This window comes from Petaurus breviceps, unplaced genomic scaffold (genome assembly GCF_028583685.1).
Source record: "Petaurus breviceps papuanus isolate PSGF00001 unplaced genomic scaffold, PetGlider_PUasm1.0 174, whole genome shotgun sequence".
NCBI classification, from domain to species: domain Eukaryota; kingdom Metazoa; phylum Chordata; class Mammalia; order Diprotodontia; family Petauridae; genus Petaurus; species Petaurus breviceps.
This window is the reverse complement of record NW_027185761.1, coordinates 11,794,567-11,816,748: the sequence shown is the minus strand read 5'-3', so window position 1 is coordinate 11,816,748 and position 22,182 is coordinate 11,794,567. Positions and strand designations below refer to the sequence as shown.

At 34.1% G+C, this 22,182-nt stretch overlaps 1 protein-coding gene across 4 annotated transcripts in view; it reads right to left on the bottom strand.

Moving 5' to 3' along the window:
* Nucleotides 1-22,182, bottom strand: part of FAM120A (family with sequence similarity 120 member A) — a 154,052-nt gene that overhangs the window by 35,245 nt on the left and 96,625 nt on the right. For all 4 annotated transcript variants that reach the window (XM_069083753.1, XM_069083749.1, XM_069083752.1 and 1 more), the window contains one exon: nucleotides 8,091-8,340. In XM_069083753.1, coding sequence (XP_068939854.1) covers nucleotides 8,091-8,340 — 250 coding nt within the window. The remainder of the gene's footprint in view (nucleotides 1-8,090; nucleotides 8,341-22,182) is intronic.

Here is a 22,182-nt window from a genome sequence, read left to right as displayed (position 1 = left end):
TTTGTTATTTTCCCTTGTTATGTTTTAATTTGCGTTTATCTAATTATTAGTGATTTAGAGAATTGTTTTCTTATTGCTATTTAAAGCTTGGATTAGTTCCTCCGAAAACTCCCTGTTCATATCCTTCAACCATATATCAACTGTGGAATGGCTCTTATTCTTTTAACTCCCTTTTCTATATATCTCAGAAATGAGACCTTTGTCTAGAAAACTTGCTACAAAGATTATTTCTCCAATTTCCTGCTTCTCTTCTCATTTTAGTTGCCATTGGTTTTGTTTGTTTAAAAGCTTTGTGATTTTATGTACTCAAAAGTGTCCATTTTACCTCCTAGGAACCTTTTTGCTTTTTGTTTGGTCATGAACTCTTCCCCTAACTATAGACCTCACAGGTAATTTTTCTTCCTTGTTCCTCCAATTTGTCTGTGATGTGAGCTTGTATATCTATCACGTACCCCTATTTGGGAGTTAAGTACATAGAATAAGGTACTGGTCTATGTCTAGTTTTTGCCAGACTGTTTTCTGGTTGTCCATAGATTTTGCTAAAGAGAGGTTCTGTTCCAACAGATGGGATTCTAGGGTTTATCAAACAATAGGCTACTATTTTTATTTGCTCCCAGATGTTGTACACTTAATCTTATTAACTGATTAACTTTTCTATTTCTTACCAAGTACCAAATTGTTATTTTTTCCCTAGCTCTATTCAGTAATTCTTTCCTAGATTAATTTTAATGACACAGTAAATAAATTCAGAGAGTATGATCAATATTGTTATATTAGCTTGGCCAACTCGAGCAATTATTAGTATTTCTCCAATTATTTAATGCCTTCATTTTTTGTGTATTGTTTTCTAATTGTGTTTCTATAGTGCCTATTTGTCTTTAAAGGCAAACTCCCAAGTATTTGATAATGCCTGTAGTTATTTTAAATGGAATTTCAATTTTAACCTCTTCTTATTGGGTCTTGATGTATTACGTAATATACAGAAATGCTGATGACTTGTATATCCTACAACTTTCCTGGTTACTGCTTTTAATGTTGTTGTTTTTTTATAACAGTTCAAGAAAATCATAATATGACCTGTGAAAATGATTTTATTTCCTCTTTGCCTATATTTATTCCTTCAATTTTATTTTCTTGTCTTATTCCTATATTTAATATAGCTAACACTATATTGAATAGCAATATTGGTAATGGACACCCTTGCTTTGCCCCTGAACTTACTGAAAAATAATCTAACTCAAGTCCATTACAGGTAACTTTGGCTGTTGGTTTTAGATATATACTACTTGTTAGTCTATGAAAAATTCTGTTAATTCCTTTGCATTGTAATGTCTTAAACAGGATAGCTAGGTGGTGTAGCAGATAAAGGACCAGATTTGGAATCAGGAAAAATCATCATTGTCATAAGTTCAAATCCAGGCTTGGGCCCTTACTAGCTGTGTGAGTAAATCACATAATCTTGTTTGCCTCAGTGTCTAAACTGGAAAACGAGCTGGAGAAGGCAATGGCAAACCACTCCAATATCTTTGCCAAGAGAATCTCAAATGGAGTCATGAAGACTTGAATATGACTAAAAAATGATTGAGCAACAAAACAAGAATAAGCTGTGTCCCTTGTCAAAGGATTTTTTTGCATCTACTAAAATAATCTTATAGCTTTAAAAAATTAATATAGCCAATTATGTTTATAATTTTCCTAATAATTCTTTTTCTAAGATTGAATTATTCAAGTATTTTAGTTCTTTATTTTATTATTTATATATTATATACAAATATATGTAAATACATCATTATAATTCTTAAAGTTACTATTTAATTTACATTTTTCTTAATACAAATTTAGATTGTCAGTCCTATTAGCAATATAGTTGGGCAAAACAGCCAATAATAATTTCTTTTATTTCTTCTTCTCTTGTCAATTCACCTTTTTCATTTCTGACATTGACAATTTGATTTTCTTTCTTTTTAAAAAATCAAGTTAGGTAACAGTTTATCTATTTTATTGTTTTGAGTTTAAGTTCCTAGAATTATTAATTCAAAGGGTTTATTGCTTTCAATTTTGTTAATTTCTTCTTTGATTTTCAGTATTTCTATTTTTGTGCTTAATGGTAGACTTTTACTTTGTTGGTTTTCTTTTTAGTTGTATAACCATTTCATTTATCTGTTCTTTTCCCTCTTTTAATCATGACACTGTTCATATTTATAAATTTTCCTTCAAGTACTGCTTTGGCTATATTCCCCCAAATTTTGGTATTGCTGCCATTATCCACTGGAACAGCAGACAGATAGCACCGGGTCTGGAATCAGAAAGATCCAAGTCCAAATTCATGCAACATGCTAGTCATATGAGTCTGGACAAATCACTTAAGCTCTGCTTGGCTCAATTTCTTCAGCCATAAAATGGGAATCATACTAACAGCTAGCTCTAGGGTTGTTGTGGGAGATCAAATGAAATGATATTTGTCCAGGGCCACTTAGATGCACTTAGTCCAGGGTCTCACACATAGTAGCAATTATATTAATGCCTATTCCCTTCCCCCCATCTTTACAGAAATTATCACTTCTATGATTTGTTCTTTGACCCAGCACTTCAGAATAAAGTTACTTCATTTTAAATTTTTAATCCTTGCTTCCAAAGCCTTTAACAGATTTTTTTTTTCACTGCATTATGGTCAGTAAAAGATGCATTTAATATCTCTGCCTTTGTACATTTTTTGGTCATTTTTGATGCCTTATTACATGGTCAATTTTTATAAAGCTATCATATGCAGCTAAACATAGGTATATTCCTTTTTTGTTCCCATTCAATATTATCTAGAAATCTGTCATATCTAACTTTTCTAAAATTCTTTTCAGGTTCATCATGTCTTCTATTTTTTGGTTATATTTATCTGGGTCTGAGAGGGAGTAAATTAAGGTTCCCCTACTGTTTTACTATTTCCTGCCTATAACTCACTTGACTTTTCCTTTAAGAATTTAGATGCTATGTCTTTTGATGCATGTTAGTGTCTATGATACCTTTTGTCAAAATGTAGTTTCCCTGTTTATTACTTAGAATTAGCTCTATTTGTGCTACTGCTTTTTCTGGGAGCTTGACTGTTACCCCAACCTTTTTAGCTTCAGTTACAGCATAAAAGATTCTGCTCCAATCATCTTCCTCATAAAAAAACTTATGGTTTCTAATCCATTCTGCTATCCTCTTCTGTTTTATGAGTGAATTCATGTCATTTGTCTTCAGTTATGATTGCTAACTGATTGTTTCTCTCCCTCCTAGTTTCCAATACTTTCTTGGCTTTTCCCCCAACCCCTCTTTAAGAGTTTGTTTTGCTGCTGACTAATCCCTTTCTAAATCTACATTCCCTTTTATTCCTTCTCCTTCTTTTAGCCCCCTTCTCTCCCGATTCTGTTAGTTAAAATGTATCCTTTGCCCAGCTGTGTATATGTATATTCTTCTCTCCTTTGACTAAGGATTCAGATTGAGTGAGGTTCAAGTGTCACTCAATCCCTACTGTCCACTCCCATCTCTCTGTGTAGAATTTTACTTGTGTATTCCATTTATGAGATGATTTTCCCCATTCTTTCCTTCCTTCCCCTCAGACCCAGTGTATGATGTCCTCTTCAACAGCCTTTCAATTCTTCTTTTAAGATCATCAAAACAGAATCCTCAATGACCCCAATGATAAGAGAGTTCTTAAGGGTTACATACATCATATCCCCATATTAGAATACAATTTAACTTTTAGTCCCTTATGAATGCTCACTCATGTTTACCTTCTTATGCTTCTCTTGACTTTTGGGTTTATATGTCAGATTTTCTACTCAGCTATGGCCTTTTCATTAAGAATGCTTAGAATTCTTCTATTTCATTGAAGATCTATTTTTCTCCCTGTAGAAATACTCAATTTTGCTAGGTAAGTTATACTTGCTTGTAAGTCTAGAACTTTCGCCTTGTGGAATATCATTTTCCAAGCTCTAAATGACTTTAAAGTTGTGATCACTAAAACATGTATAATCCCTTAAGTAACTGAATTTTTTCTTCCCTGTTGCTTTTAACATTTCCTACCTGTCCCCCCTCTTATATGGGAACTCTGGATTTTGGCTATGATATTCTTGGAAATTTTAATTTTGGAGTTTCTTTTAGGAGATGACTGGCAGGTTCTTTCAATTTCTGCCTTGCCCTTTCTTCAAAGAGATCTTGGCAGGGTTCTTTAATGGTTTCTTGACATGTCTAGACTTTCTTTTTTTTTTTTTTTGGTCAATGGATTTCAGGTAGTCCAACAATTCCTAAATTACTTCTTGAGTTTTCCAGGTCAGTTGTTTTAACTATGAGACACTTCATATATTCTATTTTTTCCAGTTGTTTGTCTTTGAATAATTCTTGTGATCTCTTGTAGTCATTTGCTTCTATTTGGTTAGTTCTAATTTTTAAGGCACTATTTCCTTGGATAAGGCTTTGTACCTCTTGTTTCCAGCTGTTAATTCTCTTTTCATAGCTTTCTTCCAGGTTCTCATTTTTTCCCCCATTTTTCCCTCTATCATTTTCATGTAGTTTTTAAATTAATTTTGCTTTTAAAAACAATTCTCTTCTATGAATTCTGGATGGACTTGTGTCTAAGCTGTATTTTTTCTTTGAGGCTTTGATTTTAGATGTTTTCAAGTCGTTTTCTTCGTCTGTGTCTTGATCTTCACTATTGTGGTAATAGCTCTTTGTGGCAGAATTCCTTATTTGTTCAATTTTCCAATCAACTTCTTGACTCTGGACTTTATGTTAGTGCTGGGCTTTGCATATTTCTGGGGAGAATGTCTGGCCTGAGGTTGTCTTTTTATGTAATTCTGCTGCTTTCACAGTTTAGGCTGGGAAGGGGAGGAGGCACAGCATACCTGACCGCAAGCTTTCAGTGCTTCCAAAGTGACAGAATCTGGGGCAAAGTCTGTTTACTGTCTTGGTCTGAGTTTTGCAAATCTCTGAGGCAGGTTTAGGTCTGTTGGATTGTCCCTGGCTGGAAGTTTCAGTCAACTACTAATTGATTCAGCCACTAGTAGTCCACAGAGAGGTTTCGAAGATCCAGAGCAACTGAACTGCCAGCTCCTCTTTGGACTGGGACTCTTGACTTGGCTATTACACTGCAGGCATCCAAGCTGGGCTGAAGGCTAGGACTGAGTCTCTGGCCCTGCTCCTGGGATCACAGCTGCATAGCTACTCTGCTTCTGAACTTATTCTTTCCTCAGTATGCAGTCAGGGCCTATTAGCTACTGCTCTCCATCATCCTCACATGCAAATCCCTCCTTAGAACAACTTGAAACTAGGTAATAAGCAACAAAGCTGAGACACAGCACCCATTTCTACACCCTGTACACCAAGGATCCTGTGGGATCTTTTCCTACCCCACGCTTCTCTTGGTTCTCTTTTCCAACATCCCAAGATGCTAGAATGTTCCACATGTAGTAAGTTCTAAGGCCATCTTGGGCTAGAAAAATGATTCATTGTGAGATTTCCTAATCTGAATTTAGTCTGGTGTGTTTTCTAGATCTTTATAGAGGGGTAACTAGGCTATAATATTTCTTGCTTCTCTACCACCATGACTTTCTTTCCAGCCCCATTTTCCACATGAATAAATTGATGCATTGAGAATGACTTACCCAAGGTCACATCAGACAATAAAAAGTGGAACTAAGAATTGAACCTATGTCTTTGATGTCAAATCCAGTGTTCTTTCCACCAATCACTGGTACTACAATATGCCACTATTTACCCAGACATTGGTGCACTGGGGGTCTGTCTACTACAAATATCCTCTGAAATGAGGCTCTCTAGCCTTTTACTTCCTAATTTAAAAAAAAAAAAGGTAATTTTTACACATGATTTCTGGAATATAGCTTTACACTTTTAATTTCAAATCAGTTTATTTCCCCAGGGAATTCTGAAAGTTTTGCATCATATATGAAAGAACACTTTTCAGTAATCTACTTACTATCTTGGAATTATCTAGAAACTTGTTTTTGTTAAAGGCATCAACATTCTTCAACAAGAAAATTCAAACCTTATACACACATTTGATATATCCCAATCCTTTGTACATTAGATTCTGTAAATCCTTAACTCCCTCTCTGAAATGACTTCTAAAAACACTTTCTCCACCACTGCTAGGGCCCTCATATTCTAATTTGGGTCTCCTTAACCCTCATTTTGGATTGAGACACCTTTCTAACTGATCTTTCCACCTCCCATCTTGCTCCCTTACAATTCATCTTCCATTACTTTGTAACATAAATTTTTTTCGAAAATGACTAATAATCACCACTGGAATACTTCTGAATCAAGGCTAGGGCATCTTTGCAAAAATAACATAAAAAACTAACTTATTTATTTTCTTAATGGTCAACTAATTTTCTGGTAGTATCAAAACATTAGAATTAAGATGAAAATGTACTATTGCAGGCTAAAGGCCTACTTCAATCCTTCATTTTGGTATGGAGGTAACTGGATTCTAAAAGGTCCTGCCAAGTTTGAGTGTGAGCTCTGTTAAACCCTACCAAGCAGGAAAGGTTCTCAGTATGGACAAGCAATGGACTTTGTATCTTGTTATACAAGGAACATCTTAGCTAAGTTTGGAGAAGCTCATGATCTCAAGGTTGACCAACAAAAGATGAAATAGGTTTTTTAAAAATATCAGTTGAGAGCATATCCACATTGCTGAAGACAGATTTTGTTTCAAGTACTGAAGCACTCTTAGCTAGATTATAACCCCTTGAAGAACAATGACTCAAATAAGATATCTTTGTATTTCTATCAGTGTCTACCAAAATGCTTAACACAGAGTAGGTGCCTAGTGAATACTGAAAGATTAAGAGTAACATGTCAATAAATTAGATTTATCTTTGCTACAGTTTAAAGAGGAAAAACACACACTGAATGACAGCTGCACTCAGTAACCTTTATGAGAATATAGTCAATCAATCAAAAAATATTTATTTTCTCATTATGTGCCAGGCACTGTGCTAATTTCCTAAACTTTCGGTATAAAAAATACTTTGCAACAAGGACAGAATGACCCTATAGAGATCTTTAAAGAACGATTCAACTACGTTCAAAATATAGTACTTAAGGCAGCAACATAAATTGATCTATTTCATAACAATGCACTTGAAAATTCACTTGAAAATGAATAGATACTTGCTGCCTTCCAACTCATTTCCCACACACTCCCAAACACTCTTGAAATCTGGTCTCCATTTCCACTACTCTATTTTACACTACAGTGACCAATCACCAAATCCAACAACCCTTTCTCACTTAATGTTCTCACCATTTGTGTAGCATCTGACACTACTTAACAGCCCTTGAAAGTCTCCTTTCTGAGCTTCTGTTACACTATACAGCCAGCTGAATCCTTTTTATTGCTTGGAAAATCTATATATTAGATGATTTAGTATTTTTAGTATTATAGATAGGAAGCTCTAAGTTTTATTTTCTTTCATATTTATCTGTATAGGAATTGTTTGTGTAAGCTTATGTCAATTCATTTCGACTGAAGAAATATTTGCACCTATGTCCAAGTTTCTGAGGTTATAAAGACGAAAAATAACAGTCACAGGTTTGTAGCTTTAGACCTGGAAGAGAGCATTATGAATGTCCCACATTTTATAGGTAAGGCTTGGAAGTAACAAATTACTTACTTGGCTTAGGGTAACAGAGATAGTAAGAGGCAGAGCCACCCGGCTCTAAGGTCAGTGATTTTTCCATTAGTTCCAGCAGCATCAAGGAGTGTATTGTTTAAATAAGAGGTAAAGGACATGTAGACAAATATGGACGATGCAAGGGAGAATATGGCATGGGCCAAGTGCGAGGAAATATGAGGAGGGTCACATTTTACCCTTTTACCAAGATTAAAAGAGAAAGGGCCAATGAAGGTTTCATATGGAAATTAGGCCTTGAAGACAGCTAGAGAAGGTAGAGGAAACCTTGCCATGAGGGCCCAGCATGCCTTATACACAGTAGGTATTCCAAGGTAACATTCTATGAATTTCCTAGTTCATTTTTTACTTTAGTGTTAATTCACATATAACTTAACTACAATGATAAATACTAACCGTAATACACAGCAGAGCACCATAAGGTGAGTGGGCACATTAGTTGGATTGAGCATTGCTGGTGTATCTGATCTCATACAGGCCAAAAATGCTCTCATTCTTCTATTCTTATCTTCTACTGCTTTCCCCAGCCACAGTTTCTTCAGGTTAGGGCAGGTCCACTCCCTGAATGCAAGTGCTTCCACAAGTTCTGGTGTTTGGGGAGATTTTCCTTTGTAAGCAGCCCATTCTTTAATTATCACTGGCGAAACTGAGGAAAGAAAAAAGTATAGAAAACCTCTTATAGTGTCTATTTTGTGTACTTTAAATCTTAGCATACAAAATCACAATAGTTATTCTTAGACAATTTAAATCCTTTTTGTGACAGGAAAACCAAGTTCTAAAAAAATATTGAGCACTTTTTTTGCACCTTGAATATCATGCAATTCAAATAAATGACCTAGAGTATTCTGGCAGAGAAGTACGTATTGATCAGTTAGAGGAGATACAAATTCCTTTTCAATGGAACTATAAAACTATTTCTCCTCCAAAGATCTGCTAATGACAAGAAACATCCCAACTGACTTCTTGGTTTAATTACTTTTACCTATCAACAAGTTGATAATAGAATTTATGTACTTCAGTTTATAAAGCATTGCAAAATCATCATACCCATGAGAAAAAGCTATTATTAATAGACAAGGTTTAATTTTTCTCTTTTTATATAGCTTCTGTCTTTTTATAGAGTCTAATTTCCTTCCATTCCCTTTTTATCTAAGGGTCTCTAAGTTTATAGATTTGTAATTATTATTGTTCCATTTTAAAGACTGGCAAGTAACAATAACTGAACAACTGGCTCAAAACCATGTAAGAGTCCAATTATGTATAAAACTCAAGAATCTGAAATTTTAAACCAAATAGGAACAAATTAAGACAAATTAATTTCAATACACAAAATAAATGACATTTTTAAAGTTTTTCACTTTACAAAGGTTTTGTGTTGACAAAAACAAAGGTCATATACCATATACCCACAAATTTTTTTAAAGGAGGGGAGAATATTAGCAGCAATAAATAACTCATATAAAAACCATACACACACACATTTCCCAACTTCTAAATTATACACACACCTGTATCAGGCAAATTACAGTACAATTAGTCCATATCACCTGGAAGCAAATTAAATCCTCAACAACTTGTGTTAACTTGAACATGTTTAAAAAATATCACCAGAAACCCCAACAAAAAAATAATAAGCAACTTCTTTTAGTTGTATAAATAACAAGGGGACTTTTGAGGCTAACATAAACCAGGCCAATATACAAAAGTACTAGAGTTGGCCATTATGTATCAACGAACATTAACATCTCAGGCTGAAGAGAAAATATAGCATATAGTAGGAACTTAATAAATACTTCACTGGCTCAAACTATACACTCTAATTTTAGCATCAATATATCCTATCAAAGTAATAATCACAATCCTGTGTTGGGGGCTTCCTAAAGCAAGGCCCACTATATTAATAGATGAGCTATACCAAAAAAGCATTGAGAAGCATCAAGATTTTGGTAAAGGAACTAACCAAAGAATAACTGCTCAATTACTATTTTAAGTACAGATTGCAACACTATAATCTTTCAAAAAATGAAGTGGAAAAGAGTTAGACTTGACACCAAAGTATGTCACCAGCAGAAAAAATAAAAATACATGTAAATCTTCAAGTCAGGCTTTTTCAAAGATTCACGTAACTACAGTAACAGTCATATGAATACACAGCAAGAATGATATAACCTAATCTTATATGTCATCCCATTTTCTGATGATCAATCACCATTAGCTGCCATTTCATTTAAAACTCTCCTCTTTAAAGACTGTACCAGACACAACATAAAAATATTTGTCTTTTGCTACTGCTATCATTTGAAAAGTTTCTTTTATCTTTTCAAAATTTTTTTGAATACAGTAATTGAACAAACTATTAATTTAGGTGTAAAGGATTTGTAAGCTTTTGTCAGTAAACAGAGTAATTATATTGATAAAATTGTGGATCTTTGAGATATACAAGTATTTATGGTTTAGAAAGATTTTAAAAGAAAAATTTTAGACATTTCATATTATTTTGTCAGCATGTGTGAATGTCTGTACATACATGTAGAGGAACATTTGTAGATATCAGCATTCAGAAGAGCCACATACAAACTAAGAAAAATATTACACAACTTGTCCCTGCCCTTAGGCTCACAATCTAAAAATAATTGAGGTTTTATAAACTGTAGTCAGAAAACCAGGTTGTCCATTTTTCTGAGCCAGGTACTACAGCATGTTCAAAAATATCAATCTAAGAAGTATCTACGAAATACAGAATATTGACTCAAAGTCTTTTTGTAAATGGCATCATTATATATCATGGCAAAGAAAGCCATTTATATTAAACTTCATCAGATCCCTGATATAAAGGAGGACTAACTTATCTAGCAATGTACCTATTTCAATTATACAGGATATAAGCAGACTAAATGATATGCCTTTATCCTTGACTCATGGATTAACAGATACTAAATTTTTTTTTCTCTGAATGCTATAGTTCAGAACCGTTATGTTAAAGATCTTAGCAAAACCGAGGAAGTTTAGTTAACATCGACAATGATTTTACATATCAGAGTACCCTGTTGGTGGGAAACAGAAACTTTTATTTGATCTACTATTATTTCAGGCACACTATTAATTATTTTCTATCAGTTATTCTTATCCTTCCCACCCACTTATCATTTCTCACTTGGGATTACCATTGTAAAATGAATAATGAATGAATGATTCATTGAAATATACCAAGAAAGTAAAATATGTTAAACTGCCCATTTGAATGCCTATCTACTTCTAATAAATTACTCTTAGTATAGGATAAAAAGTGATTATATCCTTGTAATTTAATGCAAAGTCCTCTTTGAAGCCCCCCTAATCCTTATGGGCTTTCTCTGATCTCAAAGGCAAGCCCCAAGATGGCTGATTTGGAGCTCTTTTTCATGGTCCTGGGATGACCAAGAGTTTTAAGTCAATTGGAAGAGAACTATGAACTGATAAATTTTGCAACATTTGATGACATCACATTCACTTATTTTCATTTAATAATCTGTCAGTATGTCTTGCTAATAGTTTCCAGATTTATAACTCAGATACAGGACAATGTTGTAAGGAACATTCCAATCAAAATTTCTTCAGTAGTTACATGCATAGAATTGTGAATTCCACCCCCATCCCCCAAGTAGTATACATTTTATACATTATACTAGAGAATTTTCTGAAGATTAATGAAAAATACACATTAAGACATAGATCCTGCAGTTAAGCATCTCCCAATACTGTTGAATTTTATTTCTTTACTTTGACAAGTCATCACCTAAACAATGACCAAAAAAAGGTAAGCTAAATAGCTCTCCAAGCAAAAATTTTCAACTTAACTACTTCTAGTCCTCAACAGCCCTTACATTAGCTTATAATCATAGACACTAGGTTTTCTTAGCCTCAATTCCTCATGCTAAATATCAGGTTACTCTCCTCCATGCCCCACCCCCACCCCAGTTTTCAGCAGAAATGATTAATCACAGTATTACTTCTTTTTAAAAGAAGAGATTATTAAAAATAGCCCTGTGATTGCATTGATATAGGGAACCACAGATAAGGAAACTCTGCATGGCTTTTTTGCAATTTATAATTTCAAACAGTTGCCTACAGTCCTAAGAAGTAGTGACTTATCTGGTGTCATATACTCAATATGTATCAGGAGGGACTTGAAACCCTGGACTTCTTGAATCTCTGACTGAATCCAGTACTCTTCATATAACTAGTTTTTCTTTACTTTTGCTTCCTCTCCCACCTTGGGCTACTGAATTTTCCTAAGTAACATGCAGTAAAATCATATTTTGTACTACCAAAAAAATTCAAGTTCAAATTTTTATTTGTAATGTCCATGATCTTTTATCACGTGGAAGTTAAAAGCATTTCTGTTCCCCATCACAAACATTCCTAATAAGAAATTTAAAAATCCATCTTTAAGATAACAGATGAGATTTCAACTCAAAGGATTCAATTTGAAGAAAGTCAAGGGTGAGTTGTGTGAGGTATAAAATCTAAACAACTTTCTCAGTTGTTCTTAGTCCTATAAAAGGGAAAAAAGGGCAACACCATAAAAAAAAAATACAGTAACTTTAGAGAATTATGAACATAGTAAAATGGAGAATGTGAGTCATACTGGGCAATTAAAAATAAACATGGTCTTGAAAATATTTTATAGATCAAAGAGTTCCATTGGGGTATTTTTTAAAATGTGCACTGCTATAATATTTAACTGCTGAGAATAATGCAGGAATTATCATCCCAATCTTCAAGAGTTAGGGAAGAAAAAGAAATGGAAACCCAGTTTATTTCAGGTTCCAATGAAGATCCCCTAAAGAGGATAGCATTTTACCACAGTAAAAGAATGAAGGGAAGTAGTAAAAAGTACCCTTCAGTAAACAATCATTTACTTCTAAAAGATGTATAAGGGACATAATTGTACCCCTACCTATTCCTTTACTCTTCCTAATCAATGATTTATCAAAATATAGTAAGAAAATAAGGTGTAAAACTACCCATTTGAATGCCTATTTACATATAATAAATTTAGTTAAAATTATTTTTAGCAGAGGATTTAGAGGGACTGCATCCCTGTAATTTAATACAGAGTCCTTAGTTCATTTTTAATCTCCATTACTAACCTATTTGGAGAAATAAGTGGTTAGATTTCATTTCTAAATTTTCTGCATATTAAAGCCAGGAGAGAGAAGAACAGAAGAAAAACCAGACTAAGCTTTATCAAAGTAAAGGAGTATTTCACAAATTTCCAATCTTCAGTGGAAGGCAGTGTCCAAGGGATAGGTGGGGGGAAAGTACAGGCATGGGTAGTAGTAGACGTGGGTTTGTGCTGGGGTTCAGCCTCTCCCTGACTGTTGGGCCCAAGCAGCCACTTTACTCCTCACACTTACACTGCCCTGCCTTGAAGGGCCACGTGCTTTGTAAACCTGAAAGGGCATACAACATGAGTGTAGGATTTTACCACAAATGGAATCCCAGGAAGTCTTTATTTCCTGATGCTTAGAGACTTTAGTTAGTGCAATTGCCCAAATCTGACATTGATCTACCAGATAGCAAGATAAACCCATACTCTTCCCTAAATGCCACTGATAACTGCCACACATTTAAGTTCAACCTTTTGGCTTTACATTGAATTGATTCTCATCATACATGAAAATACAGGGTTATCTCGGGTGTAGTGCAAGGCTTTTACATCAGTTCTTTTCCTCACTCATATTATTCCTGGAACAAAAGTCACAGAAGAAATTCGGTATGTAAAATCTTTTGAAGGAAATAGTGGTCCAAAATTTTAATAGCAAAAGACTTCTAACATATTAAGCTTTCCTACAGTTGTTCAGATAACTTTTAAGTGGTCATTGTGCCTGGGCCATTCAACTTATCTGAAATAGAGAATACACAGAATCAAAGAAGTGCCACACAGAATAATACTGTGACCACCTTTCCTAAAAGTCATGGAAGAAAAGTATTGAATTGCCAATCATTTTTCATAAATAATAAACAGGGACATCTCTTGACTTATTTTGAACACGTTCCATGATCCTGAATTTTACAAAATGTTCAAAATATGTTGTTTAAAAAGAAACAGTCTACATAATTTTGCTTTGGAATTATTTAAACATAAGGAGACAACATTAAGTATGTAAATCATTTGGCTACCAACAAAACACTTATGAAATGTGCCAAGACCATCCATTTTCTTTTTGTGGTTTTTTTCTTGTTCTAAAATGAAGAATGAAAAATGGATAATTCTTTTAAAATAATATAATGGTTCTAGTGTATTTCTTATCACAATATTTTAAACTCACCATTAGGTTCGATGCAAATGCTTTATCTGAGTCAAACTTTACTCCCCCCAAGCTTCACCCCCATCTCATGAGGCATGATGCGCGCGCGCACACAAAGGGACAAAAGAAGGAGGCCACAATATAAACTAGCGGCCCATTTTGTCGTAGCAAAGAACTGAAGCCAAAGTGGACGCTCAACAAATGGGAAATGGTTAAACAAATTGTATACCCGAATGTAACAGAGTATTACCGAGACATAAGAAACCATGGATGTGACAAATTAAAAGAAGCCGAGGAAGACTTAACATGAACACTGATACAGGAAAGTAAGCAGAACAAGGAAAATGACATGCACCAGGATTATAACAGTGCGAATGGAAAGAACAAGAGCAAACTCATGAAACTGGATACAGTGTAATTATAATGACCAACACCTGCCCTACAGAAGAGATTTTTTAAAAATGCAATACCCACCCTTCTTTGCAGAGGTGAAGGACTATAGACACGTCCTATTACACTTAATTAACATAAGAGGCCAGCTCGTTTTGATCAATCAAAACCAGGCCTTTTTTATTCTTTATTACATTGAGAGGGAAAAATTTTATCAAGATACAGATCTATATTGCAATCTGTCAAAAGGTTTACCCAGGACCCTCAGGTTCTACCTTCTCACCCTGCTTAAGTCACTGCTGTTACTAGTCAGGTGAACTGCATAAGCAAGGGCCAACTCCAGTAGTCAATAACATACATATGTATTACTTTCTCATTCCAGTTGATGACAACAATAGTTAGGAAGAAAAAATTCAGCCGTTCTAGCTGCCTCTATTATGAAAAGTTTGTAAAACAAGGCAGAGAAGAGGTCACCTGTGGGGTGTGGAAGAACTCGGCAACTGAAGATCTTGAAGTAATTACTCTTCATCTATAATATAAACAATCTCATGACATGAGTTATGGGGAAATGACATAACTATTTTCCTTCATGCTTTTGTAGAATGTCATGCTTAAAAGTAACAAGATTTCAAAGGGATGGATCAGATTTCAATAGAGTGATGATGGCACACATATGAAAAAATGAAGATGAGGTTCATATATAAAAAAAATTATGTATGAGTTCAGCAGAGCTATACTTTGAGAGATGGGAATGGGAGGAGAGAATTAGTGAAGAACTACAATAAACCTTATTAAAACCAGTTGAATTACATTGAGATCTTTGTAGATAAAGTGACAATTTTACATTCCAAATTTTAATTATGTTGCATCTACTTTAGGAAATTTAGTTAAATAGACATTTTCCCCTTCAGAATGTTCCTCCTGGCATTAAGGCTATTAAAAAATTCTTTAGATCACGTTTGAGGTGACCAAAAAACTTATAAGAGGCTCAATTGGGAAATAATTTAACTTAGAAATTTTAAGTAAGAAACAACTACATCATAGATCCCAGAACAAGGGGGTCAATGTTTCAGGGCCAACATAAAAAAGTTTCATTTTCCAAAGAAACTCATTACAAGCTTATCTCACAACATGAAAACCTCAAGGACATTAATAGAAGGTTTCAGTGTATCATTTCACAAAAAAAGGTTTATGATGATGATACTGATATTTATGTTATAGAAGATGTAAGCTCCTTGAGGAGAGGAATCACCTTTTATCTTTATAAATCACCCAGAACAGTATGCTATTGCATATAAAGTATGTAATGTTTAATGAAAAAAGAAATGGCTTCGTAAGTTTAGGAAATCATGCCCCAAATTTACCAAATGGGGTACCCCCAAGTCTGAATAACTTTGGCAGCTTAAAACCACACACAAAGATTTTTTTTTTTTGGTCTTTTTGGAGAGGGAAAGGGAGGGAAATTGGGGTTATGTGACTTGCCCAAAGGTCACACAGCTAGTAAATGTGATCAAGTTTCTGAGGCCAGATTTGAACTCAGGTCCACCAGACTCTAGGGCCGGTGCTCTATTCACTGCACCACCTACCTGCCCCAATATACAAAGATTTTTAGAACATCCTATACTTCTGCTAATTTATTACCCTTTAGCTAGAATTCACAGCATAAAAAAATCCTCCTACAAAGGATTCAGAATTGTAAGTAGTCATTTGGTCCTATTTCCTTATTTTATAATCTAAGGAAACTGTCATTACGATAAGTTAAATAACTTGCCCAAAGTCAGAAAGGTAGTAAATGTAGCAGAATCCAAAACTGGCTTCCAACTCCTCTTAAAATTAAAACAGCTCTTCCAATCAAAATAGAAAATATTAAATGTTTGAAATTTTCTGGACTAAGCATAGATAAGCATAGTCAGTTGAGCATTTTTCTCTTTAGTACATAAGAATTGATTTAAATTTGGGTCTCTGAAGAAGGTACATTAATATCTTCTACCAATACTAATATGAAAGTATTTAATTCCTAAAGCAATATCAATATATAGATACCTAACCACTGAAACACCTTCTAAAAATTTCCTATCATGCATTAACTAAAGTAAGCTCCTAAAACATATCTTAGGTATTTATCAAATACATGATAAAAAATTCTATCATAAGGAAAGCAAATAAAAACCTCTCTCCTATACAAGATGACCAGTTTTATTTGATGAACACTCTTTAAATGCTTTTCAAGTCATCCGTTTGCCTTTTGGAAGTGCATTAAATTGTCACCTGGCATACAATGTGCTACAACAAAAATTAAAATGTAGTTCTAATCCACCAGTCATATTTTCCCAGGTCCAATATCTACAATTTGATTTTTAACTGCCTACATCAACACAAGAAAATAGCATTTTGACAGCAACCATCAAATTACTGGAGTTACTTGTTATGGGTTCATCATGAGTAAATAGTTCTATTATGGTGAACAGATATTATTCTAACTAATTGGTTTTCCAAAAAATTATTTCCAGAGTTTGGGTCCTAAGGTTAACTTAAAAACACAGCTTAGGTATCCACACCAGGAACTGTTTAAGTCCCACTCTAAGAAGCAGCAAAATGTCTCCAAGGCCATCCTATGCACTAGCCTCTTTAGCCTCTCTGCCACTGGTTCCTTACGGGGTAGTAGCTCTAAGAGCTAGACTAAGATGACATCGTTATAGAAGACTGGCTCTTTGTTTAAACAAATACTACTATATAATCTGCAATTCTACCTAATGATACTATTTTCATATCCAAGCAAATGTCCACATGCTACTTTGCTGATCTCTAAAAATTCTACTAAAATGAAAAACAGACCAGCAATAATAGGTACAAGCAACAATATTTGTCAATTTAGGAATCAGTCCATACTTTCAGGACTTACTCTATTTGAATCCAATAACGGACATTTGTGAAACTGCAGAGATTTTACTGTGTAGTAAAGTGTGTAGGCAGATTTTGTTGCTATACAGTAGTAAATACTGGTTTCTAAGGAGCATTTCTGGAGGTTGCTAAAGGGAGGTAAAAATGAAGTATATACTTATAAAACTTATAATTTTTCCCCCTCCCCAGGTAGTTCTAAAAGTACCCCAAAGTGATGTCTACTTTTAAATGAAATTCAACTAAATAAAGCAATTGAAATGTCCAATTTTAGAAATATAAGATCACAGGCTGAGAGCATAAAGACTTCAGACGTCATCAAATTCAACTCTAGCATTTTACAGATGAGGAAATGAAGCCCAGAGATTAAGTGACAGGCCCAAAGTCTTATGCACAGCACTGAACTTCAAATTCATCTCTGTTTTCACTAAGACTTCTCTTGTCAAATGTCAAAATGGGACCCTACTCCCTGGATGTTCAAACTTATAGCTGAGAATATTTTTAAATTAATGTGAGGTGACACAATATGGCACAGGACAAAGAGTGTTGCATTTCTCAGTCACAGAAGCTCTATCACTCACTATGGTGTGACATGGGGGACATTACCTGAGCTCTTTGGACCTCAGATTACTCACCTGAACAATGAAGGCATCAGAGGATATTACACACTACACCATCCCTTGAATGCATGTGCACAAGCACACATACACACATGCAAACAACACATGTACACACTACACACACTATAGCTTTGCAACAAAAAATTAATCCTTTTAAAGAACAATTTTTTTTTATAAATGAAAGTGCTCTAATCATGTTACTAAATACTCAGCTACTTTTGCACTTAAACTGCATTAAGGGATTATCAACAACTGGGATGACAGTTCTTTATCACCCACTTACTCTTCAACCCCTGGCAATCTAACTAATGGCAACTGAGATATTCCTCTCCAAGATCACACAATAATACTGCTTATCACCAAATCAAGTCTTTTCTTAGTATCTTCATCTTCCTTGATATTCCCCGGAGCACAACGTTATGGATCACTCTGTTTCTTGATGGCACCTTTGCCCTTGTATTCATATGGCTCTCCTTCCTCTCTGACCTCTTCATTATTTTGGCTGGCTCCTCATCTTCACTTGGCCCTTTAAACTTGAATAATCTTCCTAACATCTACACAAATGTTGAGCATTGCTTCTAGTAAGACGAAAACTAATGGAGGTCAATGTTAAGCTTTTTACATGGGTTTAAAAATATAACTTCAAAAGTACAAAATATAAAGTGAGGCATGGCTAGATAATAGCTGATATGAAAAAGATCTGAGGTTTTAGTGGAACTTAACCTCATCAAACGCCAACAGAGGATTTATCCCTGGCTAAAGGGTAGGAAACTGCTGGGATGAAGAAGCATGTGGTCCCTTAGCTTCACCTAGGCATGGTCTCTAGGGGTAGGGTTGAGTAAGTGGAACAGCAACAAGGTAGAAAAAGGCCAGGGTGAATCAAAAGAGATGGAAAGCAAGATCTTGTGGAAACAAAAAAAGACTTGGTCACCGACTGTTAGCAGAGAGAGTGATGGGTAAATTCTGAAGTCATGAACCTGGTCAATGGAAAGAAGTTGTGTAGAAATAGAAACAAACAAGTCAAGAAATGTAGGGTTCCTGGGAATGAAAATACCCAGTATTTTAGGTTATCTGATTTTGAGGTGCTTATGGGAAATTGATTCTATCCCTCAAATCAAAACGACTGAAATAACTTCTATCAACCTTTCCCCTTAATTTGTATAGGGTCGTTTACATTTCTGAAAGATGCTTATTTACCAAGACGAACTTCTATGTGATAAAATTTTAGTTACTAACAATGTGAAAGATTCCAGGCATTGCTAAAGAAGATACATTTTTGGTAGAGGTGAGTGGCATAGACATTATCATTATGGGAAGACTATCCATAATAGATTTTTCTAAATCATTTCCACTTTTTTTTTCTATACTCTTGACACCCCACTTCAAAACCTATAGGTTATCTAAAAGTTCTAACTTTTCTTTTGTGATATTTTAAAAATAGTATCTTTTATTACAGTAGGAACATAGCAGTTAATGGAGGAGGGAGACTTGTACCTTCATTTCTATATAAATATATATATGTTGCTACTACACTGTTTTTTAAAATGATTTTATAGTTTTGTTCACCAAATATTCCGAAGATAACTCTAAACGCATTGAACTACTTTTTAATAATAGCAGTATACTTCTCCTAATTATAGTATTTTCTCTATTATTACTCTTTATTCTATAATTAAATGCCTATGTTTAGAACCACAATATGGAGAAGGTGGGAAAAAACTTTCCTGGCACCATACATATAATATGGTTATTACTTTCATTAGTGCGAAGACAGCTGTACCGTTATGTCTGCTTTTTATGACCCCTGAATGTAAAAAGGTTTTAACTTACATTCTTCCCCCTTGAAATACATTATTTCCTTAGAAAATCCAAAATTTATAATCCCAATAAAAATTACAAATGAGAAGTTTAAAAAAATCCTTAAAAGTTAACTTGAACAAATATTTATTGAGTATCTATTATAAGCAAGGCACTATCCTGGGTACTTTCAGAAATACAAGAAAACATGAGGGGAAAAAGTCATCCTTGAACATCTATATAGTAGATTTCAATGCATTTAGTTAAAGTCTGGGTAGGACTACATGATCCTGAAATCTACAAAGCAAATTAGCCAGAAAAACAATTAAATATAAAAAAATATGATGACAAAACCACATATGATTCAAATAAGGAAAGACAGAACTGTCTAATGTAGCTGTGCAGAAAACTGATTAACTTATATTTTGAAAACATTCAGAAGTCAGAGAGGTAAAAAACTGAAGATTTGTAGAAGAAAAAGTTGTGGAAAAATAACCTTAGAAATGTTAAATCATAAAACAAGTGATGGTTTGGGACAAATTTTAAAGACTCAAAAAAAAAAATGCCTTCTTAACAATGTTGGAGGCAAGATCAAGATCAGAGAGCTAGAACCATGATTTGAGGTACACTGAAAGATGAAAAATAAAAGAGAGAGAAAAGGATAGAAAATAAAGGTAAAACTATTAAACTCTTGGTTTCAATAAATTCATATAACCAAACCCAGAAAAATAATCTATCTTATGCTACACCAAAAACTAAATGATATGATCTCTCTGAAAGACTATGGTGACTAGGAAGGGAACTACAGGATTGGGGGAGAAATGTTGCCCACCTTAGGAATGTTATATATTACTAGGTATGTTATAACAAATAATTTTTTATCTTTGCAGAGAGTTTCTCTGCTAAGAGTTTCATTTCTAAGATATAGTGGATATATTCTAAAATATATGGATTCAAATATTTAAAAATAAAAGCCATTCCCCAAAAGATAAACAATCAAAAGATAGGAACAAAGTTTTCAGGGTGAGAAATCCAAGCTATCAATAGCCATGTGGTAAAACACCTTAAATCACCAATAATACAACAACTCTGAGGTTCCACATAATACCCATCAGATTTCAAAAGCTGACAAAAAAGGGAAATGACAAACACTGAAGGAGCTGTGTGGAAATGGGTACATTGATGGAACTGTAAATTGGTCTAGCCATACCCAGAAAGTAATCTGAAACTATGGCCAAAACATTTACTGTACATCCTTTCACCTAGATATACCAATACTAAATCTATACCAAAAAATGATCAAAGAAAGAGGAAAAGGACATATTTTCAAAAATACTTATTGCAGACCTTTTCAGTAGCAAGTGACTGAAAACTGTGGGAATGTCCATTAACTGGGGATGGCAGAAGAAATTTTGAAATTTTTTTCCAATTATGAATGGGAAAACCTTACCTAAATAATATCTAGATTATATGCTAGTTCTGTAACTCTGTGTGTATGTTATATGTATATGGAAACAAAAGCACACTTATTAACACTTATTTCAGAATCAGAGAATCCTAGTAGCTTTCACTCAAATTCACTTTCCTTCCTCTATATCTTGCCTGTACACCTTGTCCTTTTTGTCCTCTCTCAGGTAGCAGATGCTATATATAAAAATGCCCAAAGAGTACTCCCAGTACACCAATGCGATTTCAAACTTCAATACAGCAGAAAAGAAAAGAAAAGAAAAGGTTTGGTTGCAGCAAAAGGTCAGAAAAGACAAAAATTGATAAATGGCTTTTATCAACCTTATTAAAATTATTTTTATTACTTCTGATAAGTCCATTTAAGCTTGGAAAACTTAAAAAAATTTCAAAAGTTAATACTAATGGTATGGCCAATCACAGCACAATTTATGGTGCTCAAACTAACATATTCTCTAGCATCAATATTATAAAATACAGTGGTAAAATAAGCTGTTTTATTAAATCTACATTTTATGTGTCTGTGATCATACAAGCATCAAGAGACTTGAAGCTGATGATTTTAGAATTCATGGCAAGTTGAAGTAAAAATCATTTTCAACTCAGATTATGATTATAAATCCTTAAGTAGTTGCTATAAAATAAGGACTATACTCTTAAAGCACAAATACCAATTAGGACTATATCACTGGAGGCAAAGCAGTGGATTGGGCATAAATACTAAGGCATACTAGGTCTTGTGCTGGCAATATCACACTGGTGGAAACCATCATGAAATTCTGCTTAGAAAATGAATACACTAACTTGCAAAGAAGTAAGAAAGAAATGGAATCTCTTAAAAAAGCCAGAGCAGAAACTAACAGTACGATGGTAAAATATCACATGGGTTAGGAATAAAGGGAAGGTATCATTTAAATCATATCTTAAATACACCGATACATTTTGAAATCAATTTCTTTGGCATTCCCTTGGGGGGGTGGGGGGGAGTGAGAGAGAGCGCGCTATATCAAAAGGAAATCTAAGCAA